At 32.2% G+C, this 10,863-nt stretch overlaps 1 protein-coding gene across 2 annotated transcripts; it reads left to right on the top strand.

The window, feature by feature from the left end:
* The first annotated feature begins 2,697 nt into the window (after window positions 1-2,697).
* LOC105114586 (gibberellin receptor GID1B-like) lies at window positions 2,698-5,280 on the top strand. 2 transcript variants are annotated; one of them, XM_011011169.1, is made up of 2 exons: window positions 2,698-3,172; window positions 3,735-5,280. In XM_011011169.1, exons 1-2 carry the CDS (start codon window positions 3,134-3,136, stop codon window positions 4,728-4,730), a joined length of 1,035 nt encoding a protein of 344 aa, XP_011009471.1. In that variant the 5' UTR covers window positions 2,698-3,133; the 3' UTR covers window positions 4,731-5,280. The 2 variants fall into 2 exon arrangements, with proteins under 2 accessions (XP_011009471.1, XP_011009472.1); XM_011011170.1 differs by lacking the exon at window positions 2,698-3,172 and adding an exon at window positions 3,226-3,655.
* The last annotated feature ends 5,583 nt before the right edge of the window (window positions 5,281-10,863 follow it).

Raw genomic sequence — 10,863 nt, forward strand, 5'->3', positions numbered from 1 at the left:
TGTTGTTGTTGTTATTGTTATTGTTGTTGTATTATTGTTATTTATAATTTGTATAATTAAGCTCCTTGTGGTTCGACCCCGGTCTTGTCGGGTTATTTATTACTTCGACACTCCTGCACTTGGAAGAAGACATCAATCTTTTAGTCGTGTCATTTGGCGAAGGAAAAGAGTCAATATGAAACCCTTTATCGCCACATGCCTTGGCGTGTGATGCACTCAGGAAAATGTTTATCTGCTTCCCTTTTATTTATTCATTTGTTTTCTAGCAAAATTTTGTGTTTAAGGGAGCATTTGTTTGATGGAAAATGGTTTTCTGAAAATCATTTTCTAAACTTTCCCGTGTTTGTTTGTTATTAGAAAAATTGATCAAAGGAAAACACTTTCCAGTCAAAGAAAAATTTAGCATGGTTTCCAAAAAAGTGTTTTCCCTTTATTTTCGGCGGAAAACACTTTTCAGAAGTTATCAAAAATTTAGAAATGTCATATTATTTTTTGATTATATCAAATTCGGTCCTTAAACTTTTGATTGCTATATATATATATATTGTTTTGAATATTTTTTTTTCAATTTCATCCCTCATAATTTAATTTTATATTAATTTTAGTCTTTATTTTTATAATTGTTATTTGTTTTTTTATTTTATTTTTTAATTGAATTTTTTTATCTATCAAATTTGGTACTCATTCTTTTGATTGTTACTTATTTTATTTGAAATAATTTATGAAATGGTACTTATTATTATTTTAATTTCTCCATCTTTCAATTTTTTTATTTTTTAGATTTTATCTCTATTATTTTGATTATTATTTATTTTATTTGAGATAATTTATAAAATTATATTTTTTTTCAATTTCATTCTCATTTTACTTTGTAATTTGTAAGATTTGTTACTCATTATTTTAATAAACTTGAAAAAAATAAAAAATTAATAAGTTATTTTCTAGCTTATTTTTCATGACATAACCAAATACTTGAAAGTATTTTTCAACTTATTTTCCATTATACTACCAAACATTTAAAAAAATTCACTTTCCCGGAATTCACCTTCCTAGAATTCACTTTCTATAAGGAAACTACTTTTCAGCAAAGAAACGAGCCTAAGGAGTAACATTTATTACACTTTTGGGTCAAATCAAATTTTTTTAAATATAAAAAAATACTAAAAGGGTGGAAGTATTTTTTTAACATTGTTAGTAAACCTAATTAAACAAGTCAATAGACTTAATATTTTGTCTAACTTGAGTTTCAATTAAACCATGCGAAAGTTAGGCCAACTTTTGATTTCATGGGTCTAAATGCAACCTTGATGACTAATAAAAATGACTTAACTTTTAAAAAAACTTCAAGATGATAATTTTTTTTTAAAAAAATGATAGATTGAATCAATTTCAATCCCTCCTTGACTTAGGTTATAGACTCTATTAAGTCTAATAATTTTTTAATAAATTATTTTTATATTTAATCATATGATAAAAAATATGCTCATAAAATTGAATACCGACCTAAAAATAAACACTTATTGGAGATCGTTTGATTTAGGTTCTTTTATGTATGCCTCAATTAACTTTGCAACTTAAAATTAGAGTTTTAAGTTATCTAGTTTGAATTTTGAATTTAGTCCTAAATCTACTAATGTAATTTCAAATTTGAATTACAAAGTTACTTGAGTATTAATATGATTAAATTCACTTTCACATAAATAATAGTTCAATTAAAAAAGTAACAAAATAATTAAAATAACTTGAATCTAAATAAACTCAATAATTTAGAAAATAAATACTTACATTTATAGAGTGATTCATATTTTGATTACATTAACGAATTGAAACTCCTAAATAATGAAACATTGATGTTTTTTTGCTTGGTAAGTGGTTTCCAAGAAACCATTTACTAAATTTTTTTATATTTGTTTGACATTAAAAAAGTTGATCAATAAAAAATACTTTCCAATAGAAAAAAAAATTGGCTTTTCAGGACGATGTTTTTCTTCTATATTGGGTACAAAACACTTTCTAGAAGTTGTGAAAAAATTAAAAATATCATATTATTTGTTGATTATATCAAATTTGGTCCTTAAACTTTTAATTGATATATATTTTGTTTGATTTTTTTAATTTCATCCCTTAAAATTTGATTTAATTTGATTTTTATATTAACTTTTATTCTTATTTTTATAATTATTATTTATTTTTGTTTTATTAATTTTTTAGTTAAAATTTAGAAATCTGCTTGGCTCGTAAGTTTATTAAAAGGCCAAATTTAAAAGAGGTAGTCTAATTTTTTCTGAATACAACAATTAAAATTTAAAATAAATACAAATATATTTAAAATTTACTTGAGAAACAATTTAATGCAAGCACCCAAAGGCTAATTTTAAAATACAATGAAATAAAAAAAATATGCCTATAAAATTATAAAAAAATGACATTTTTTGGAATGAATTTTTTAGGGAATATATATAAAATCGTCGAGGATAAATGGAAAAGGAGGGATGGATTGATTCATTTATTTTTATTAGCAAATGGTGTTTACCTTATCGTGTATGGAAGCAAAAGAGGCCAAACAACTCATCATAGACTGGCAATAGCCACAGTTTCAACTTTCAAACTTGTAAACCACCCCATGGTCAAGAAATGGAAATAAGACAGAAGGATATATATATATATATATATATATAAACACGAGAGCAAGAAAGAACAAGCACAGCATGTAGTGAACAGGAGTAGTATTTTTATATAAAGTGTAACAAAGGGAGAGATAAGAGATGGGAGGACCCACGTGAACAGTTTAATTCGGCCGCCCGCTTTGTCGTCTCTTTCGTCTCCGTGCACCTCCGTCGCTCTTTTAGTTTTGCTTGTCCCTTTGACCCTCTCTCTCTCTCTCTCTCCCCCCCGAGAAGAAGATAGACGTCTCCCCACCTCTCTCTCTTACACAAAGTCAGTGTGTTTGTTCCCTAATATATAGCTGCAGCTGTATATATATAGTAACAATAAGAGGAAGGAGAGAGAGAGAGAGAGAGAAGAATTCAAATATTTCTAGTGAAAGAAATGAAACGATGAAGAGTTTGGTTTCTTTCTAGTGGTTTTAGCTTCTGGGTTTTATCGTCTTGATATCTTTTCACTTCATTCCCTCATGGCTGGTAGCAATGAAGTCAACCTAAATGAATCCAAGGTGCTCTCTTCATTTCTTCACCATTCCTTTTCCTTCTCCCTTCTTTCTTTCATTTAAATCACCTTCTTTTCAGTATTTTATCATTGCTCTAATGAAGATTTTTGGAGCTTAAATTAATGATTCTTCTTCTTCTTCTTCTTCTTCATGGTTTATTTTGATTTTCAAATTGGAAGATGAATAATTTGACTTCGGTTGGAGTCATTTTAAGAGCTAATTTTGCTGCAGCTGCAATTTCTTCCCATCTGATTCAGTAGTTCATCAAGTTCTTAATTTTCAGCATTAATTATTTCGACGGTGTCTTTTGACAAGAGTCTAATTTTGAAGATTCTTGGAAAAAAACTTTCATTTAAGCTCTAATCTGTCTAGTTTCCTTCACATGATTTATTTAGCATTACCGGTATTCAACTACTTCTACCTACCTGACGCGTTCTCTAATATCTAAGATGTACATATATGACTGGCTTGGCTCTCAATCAATCCAAGGTCAAAGATCGTGCAAACCTTAAGTTTTTCTATATAAGAAAACGTCTAATTCCTTCAAATCCTATTTTTTTTCTTGCAGAGGGTTGTTCCGCTAAACACATGGGTCCTCATTTCCAATTTCAAGCTTGCATATAATCTCCTTCGCCGCCCGGATGGGACCTTTAACCGCGAATTGGCAGAGTTCCTTGAACGAAAGGTCCAGGCCAACACCATCCCAGTTGATGGGGTTTTCTCCTTTGATCATGTTGACAGAACCACGGGCCTCCTTAACCGGGTTTACCAACCTGCCCCTGAAAGTGAGGCGCAATGGGGCATTGTAGACCTTGAAAAGCCCTTGAACACTACGGAGGTTGTTCCAGTCATAATCTTCTTCCATGGTGGAAGCTTTACTAATTCCTCTGCTAATAGTGCTATTTATGACACCTTTTGTCGCCGCCTTGTCAGCGCTTGCAAGGCTGTTGTGGTGTCTGTTAATTATCGTCGATCACCTGAGTATCGATACCCTTGCGCGTATGATGATGGCTGGACGGCTCTTAAGTGGGTTAAATCTAGAACTTGGCTTCAAAGTGGAAAGGATTCTAAGGTTCATGTCTATTTGGCTGGCGATAGTTCAGGTGGTAATATAGCCCACCATGTTGCCGCGAGAGCGGCGGAGGAAAAAATCGATGTGTTGGGTAATATTCTTCTTCACCCAATGTTTGGTGGTCAACAGAGAACACAATCAGAGAAGATATTAGATGGCAAGTACTTTGTTACAATTCAAGACCGCGACTGGTATTGGAGAGCATATCTACCTGAAGGAGAAGATAGGGACCATCCAGCATGTAATATATTTGGTCCAAGGGGGAAAAAGCTTGAAGGACTGGAGTTCCCTAAAAGTCTAGTTGTTGTGGCTGGTTTCGATCTTGTTCAAGACTGGCAATTGGCTTATGTTGAAGGACTCCAGAGAGCTGGCCATGAAGTGAAGCTTCTTTATCTAAAACAGGCCACTATAGGGTTCTACTTCCTGCCAAATAATGATCACTTCTATTGTCTCATGGAGGAGATAAAAAAGTTTGTGAATTCTAACTGTTAATAGACTTCGTAACCTTACCAGCAGGCAGCCATACATAACAGAACCTTGACATTTCGCTTGGGTTATATCTTTTTTACCCCTTCTTCCAGTGATATATGGCGTGTAGTCATAAGAATATCGTGTAGCCTTACTCCTTGTCATGTTACCACTTGGTGGTGCAGACATGAGTTCTGTATCTTCGTGAACCAGTTGCCCTTGGTCTGGAGAGAGTACTGCTTATGTCTTCTATCTGGATGGCATAAAAGCAAGGTGTTCAAGAGGCCAGTTCCGGCGGTTTAGAGGATTTGAACTTTGTTTACATGAATCAGCTGAACCACCAAATTTTAAACTTACCCCGATCAGCTTCCAGCCACAGTACTAGGGGAGGTAGAAGCAAGCATGGGGGTAATGTTTGGTGGTCGATGAAATTGTTCTAGCAATTTATTATATCATATAAGCACTAATTTCTAAACATAGACTTGAACATATCCATCTTGTTAAGATCTTGTATGTTACACAGGTCTTCTAGAATTATATATTTATAAAATGTTTGCTTGCATTTTAATTTTTACCACCTATCTATCGATCAATCTTGTTGCCCATCCTTGCTTTCGTTGCTCGAACGTCTAGCCTTGGCAATTTGAACATACGAGAATAGAACAACTCAGATCCGATGTCAGTGCAGATTCTGTAGGGACATTTGCTAATTATCATTGTTGTAAAAAAAATAAAAGAAAATAAATCACCATTGACCGAGCGCGAAGCAACCTCCACTTTCTTTGTATCCCATCAAGGATTTTAATCCACAATTTTACCTGGCACTGCGAGAAAAAGAAATCTGCTCCCTCAACCAAATCACCTTGAAAAAATTGGCAAACAAGGGCGTGTGGCAATGGCGTGGCACAAAACCCCGTCCACCAAAAACGGGAATCGAAATTTTGGGCAAATGCAGTAATTGGACATAAGGTCTAAATCATGGATATTGGAAATCGCAACTTTTCTACGTCAAAACTTGATTATTTCTTGTTAGTTCCTGATGGCACATTGTGGTTGGGCTTTGTTTGGAACTTGGGATGGTAAGCCATAAAAAAACAGGAATTTGGCTTTCGTTTGTCAGGAGGAAACTCATCCACCAGTGGTTGGAAATTTTGGATGTATTGCGAGGGACCACTTCTAACAATGTATTAAAAAAAAAAAAAAAAAGGAAAGAGAGAAAGAAAGAGAAAACACCATAGTTTTTAAACCCGGCCTGGTGGCAGAGGAAAGAGAGAAAGAAAGAGAAAACATAGTTTTTAAACCTGGCTCGGTGGCTAGCTCGGTCCAAGATCCGGGTTCCGGATTTTGACCGGGTCACCGGGTTTTGGCCGGGTTGAATGGATCGGTCGGGTCAATTTTAATTTTTAAAAAAATTCAAAACGACATCGTTTTAGTAAAAAAAAAAAGTCAACGGGTTACCATCGGGTTTTTGACCGGGTTTTGCCGGGTCGTCCGGGTTTCCGGGTTCAACCGCCGGGTCGGCCGGGTCATGCCGGATCATGGCTTATCTTATTTTTTCATCAATCCGGCCTGGTTCCAGTCTCGGATCGGCCAGGGCCCGGGTCAACCCGCCGAGCCGGGCCAGATTTTAAAACCATAGAAAACACCGCTCTCGAAGCCCTCTTTAGTCTTTACACTCGTTTCTCTTGAAAATAATAATAATAATAATAAAAATTCAGCTGCTGCGGACTGCTTTCAAATTTCAATGGTGGAAACAAGCTAAAGCTTGGATAAGGACACAGAACCCTGTCTTTAATTGACTTTCTATGCCTTTGCTTTGAAAACATAAGCTCACAGTTGCTTCTGTCAATCCCACCAAAATTTCCCCGCATATATTTTTTTTTCCGCTTTAGTTGCTCAGATTAGCATTGGTCGTCCATTGTCTTTTTATGGACTGTCCATTATAAATTAGCTGTTTATGTTTGAAATTATTCTCTAATACGACAAGGCAGAGACAATGACATCAACTTGGGTTTTGTTTAATCATGATTATGGACAAAATCCTTAATTTGTTTTGGTCGGTTGGGCATTAGTCTATAATAATCTATTGTTGGTGAGTGGTGAGTCATTGGTCGCGGTTTGCGCGTCCACCATTGCCTTGATCCCCCCTTTTTATTTATTTTCTTACTCTATTCATATTAACTACGATTACTTCAATTTAATGATGTAAATCAAAGCATGCTTTTGTGTGTGTGTGTGGATCCTGTGTGCTTACTTTTCCACCCAAGGCCACATTCAGACCACGATAGGCGACTGTGCAAGTCAATAATTATGCTCATGCAGATCACTACTTGGGTTTTATTATTTGTTACTATTATGACCGAATCAAGTGAGGCTCCTAATTAACTTCTATTTATTCTCATGCGAATTCGGCTAAGTGTGAAGGTTCATCTAATTCGTCGGCGAGCTATGAGATGGATTGTTGAATTATACGACAAGAAAATACTACCCCACTCTTTGTTTATAATTTCATTTGTCTCTATGGCCAGAAAGAACTGGGCGCCAATAAATTTTTCTAAAAATTATGTTCTTTCCAAAATTGTTGTGGAAAGCGTGAAAGGTTGAGCTTGGATAACTTGAACGCCTACTAATCAAGTTTCTTGAAAGGGTTGGAAATCTTCCGATACCCGGATCAGTTTAGGCAAGAGATGAAAGCCTAGTGAGGTTGTGTATATGCATGTTTGATTGTAGAGAATATTCAAATTTAAGTAAGGAAAAAAACTAAAATCCTTTTATTTTGAAGTTCAAGACCATTTATATAGCTTATAAAATCTGTCATAATTCTATATTTTATAGGTTATATAAATTGTTAATGACAATAACTTGACCAACCTTTAGGAACACATGATCAAGGGGCAGATCCTTGTTTAATGCATGTATTTTTATATTTATTGTGGTTGATGAAGAGTAAATCTAGAGGATTATGTATTTAAGTGTAGTAATTAGTCTTGGATGTATTATCTCTGTCTAGAGTCGATTAATTCATGAGATCTTAGCAAGCCTTTTATTTAGGGGGTGTTGTCTTATTCAGTTCTATTAACACATTAAGTCTAATTTAAAGGTGAGTGCTTTGAACTATGTTGGACCATCAAGGCGCTTAGAAGCCTAAATCAATGACCTTATTTTAAAAGAGCCATGTGCAATATAAATATGAGTTTTATTTGTTTCTTGGGTATTTAGGTGAGCTTTTGAGGTTTATAATAGTTTTGAATTCATTTCTCACCTAAATATAATTTCAAGTATAGAGAAATGATTTATGTTCTTAGAGTATGAATTCCATATTTATTAATATACACATACGTGCTCTTTCTATATATATATATATATATATTGATTAGTATTTAAAAATATATTTTTATCAAGGTTTTATATCATTATTTTGCACTTGAAGTATCAGTAACTCTTTAAGTAAATCATGTTTTATAATAACATGTGTGATAGTATAAAATAACTTTAATTTATGATAAATATTTATTTTAAATACGGGCATATCTTACAATTCAAAGGATTGATTGACGTGATTAACTATTGAAAGTGAAAGGACAAAAAAAAAGCTAAGCTTAGAAAAGAAATGCTGATTCAATTCAAAGTGAAACACTGTTCAGTTATTAAGTTATATCTAGAACTATAGCTCTTGAATTTTAGTTTGGTTTATATAGTTAGAAAACTAAGACATATGCCTAAAACATTCTTCAAGAATCCAAGACTCAATTTTGCTATGTGAAAGTCTAAATTTTACCATAAAAAGAGAAGTTTAAATCTATACTGCAGCCCGGACATTATTCAGTGTTTAACCCATATCTCGAGTTCTAGAAATTCAAATGACCTCATTTTTATTTTGTTGGAAAGCTAAGATAATTTCTTAGAACTTTCATGCAGACTATTTATTCAAATTCTGATGTTAGCAATAACATTTTCTACAGACAAGAAGATAAGAATTATTACCAAAACAAGAGGTGGCCATCCATTCAATAATTAGTTATCAAATCAATAGTTTCAAATTTTGGCTTATAAAAGGAGGATTTTCCATGTATTTAGGCATTTTAGTTTTTAGATCAAGATCATGTTTTTACTCTCTTTCTTTATATTTTTGTAATACTTAAGTTTTGCTTATATTAATCTCTTGTTTATGATTTTTATTTTCTTTTTTTTATTTAGTTAATTTATATTTCTCTCTCTTTCATTATACATAGTTAAGTTTATTATGTCAAAGTGAAAAGGTTTCACTAATGGTGTTAGGATAAGTATAATATAAACTCAATATCGACTTCAATGCTTATATCATAAACAACTTGCTATTAACATGTCTTATCATTTTTATCTTATTAATTCTTAATACCTTGTTAAATGGTTAATCTAGATTTGTATTTTATAACATATGGCACAACAAATGCTTAACACTTCATAGTCAACCGTATGATATAATCTACATTTATGCAATGAAAGGAACTTGATTTGTTGTTAACATAAGTTAGCATCATGAATTCCCAACAATATTTAAAAGTTTTGTGTTACTTAAATAAGATAATTAATATAATCATGTTACCTATTTACAATGAGCTATTAATGACAAATCATCTAATTGGAACATCTTTTGTATGTTGTTTCCAGTTATGTAATAAAAAGAGTTACATTTATTTTTAATACCATTAATGGATCTTTTAAATTTGATATTTGTTTTTATCATTGTTTAATTCTTCTGACATAAATCTTACATCTCAAAGTCCTTTTTAACTTATTATTATTATTTGTAATTTATACAGTTAACCTCCCTGTGGTACGACCCCAGTCTTGTCGGGTTATTTATTACTTTGACATTGCTGTACTTGGGAGAAGACATAAATCCTTTTGTCGTGTCAAGTTTTTGACGCTATTACCGGGAAAGATAAAGTACTTTATAAATTATATATTTTATTTTATTGTCTTTTTTTTTCTTTTTCTTTTTTTTTTATTCTCTTCCTACATGTGCATGAGAGTTTGGTCACGTACATTAAGTGGTAAACTTTATAGGGTGTCCTCATCATTTTTAGAAAACATAGCCAAAAAAGATAACCAGTTGATTCATAATGAGAATAGTGAGAATAACTGTGTTAGAACACTTAGAGATCACATGAATCCCACAAGAACAAATGCACCATCATGCATAGTTTTCCTCCTTAATGCATCTCATTTGAATTTTAAGCTAGGTATTATTCAATTTTTGCCTTCTTTTCATGGTCTAGATCTAGAAAATCTATACTTGTATTTGAGAGAGTTTGAAGAAGTTTATAACACCTATAATGACTTAAATTGTAACATGAACACTATCAGATCAAAGTTTTTTTTTTATTTTTCATTAAAAGATAAAGGTAAAACATGGTTATCAAATCTTAAGACAGGATCCATTCGTGCTTGGGATGAAATGTAACAATAAATTTTAAAGAAGTTTTTTTAATCTTGCAAAACAAACTCTTTCAAATGACAAATCACTACATTCACTCAAAAGTCATGAGAAATATTTTATCAGAGTTGGGATAGGTATAAAGACTTGCTTAATACATGTTCTTATCATGTTTTTGAAATATGGAGATTAGTTTCACACTTTTATAAAGGGTTAACATCTAAAGATAGATAAATGGTGGAATTAATGTGCAATAAAATTTTTGAAGATAAAGACCCTAATAAAGCAATATAATAAATAGACTTGCTAGATGAAAATACTCAAAATTAGAACACTACAGGTTCTTATAAGGCACTGAGTAAAACTCAACCTTATATATGTAGTAAAGGAATTTACAATCTTAGGGAGATCATGATCTTCAAGCCAGGTTTGCATCTTTAGCTAGAACAGTCGAGACACTTGAATTTAAAAATAATGGTCAATTAAAATCTATTCAAGAAATTATGTGTTAAATTTGTGAAACTAATAAACACTCAACCAATGATTGTCCAACTTTGTCTTCTTTTAAGAAATGTCTTCATGAACATGTCCATGCTTTAAATATTTTTTAAAGGCCCAATCATAACCCATACTCGCAAACATATAATCTTGATTGGAGAAATAACCCACCATTTGGAGAGTAATAATAATAATGCATAAACTTCACAGCCACCGTTTCAAGCACACTACAATTTCTAA

The sequence above is a fragment of the Populus euphratica genome, unplaced genomic scaffold (assembly GCF_000495115.2).
Source record: "Populus euphratica unplaced genomic scaffold, PopEup_1.0 scaffold542.1, whole genome shotgun sequence".
NCBI lineage: Eukaryota > Viridiplantae > Streptophyta > Magnoliopsida > Malpighiales > Salicaceae > Populus > Populus euphratica.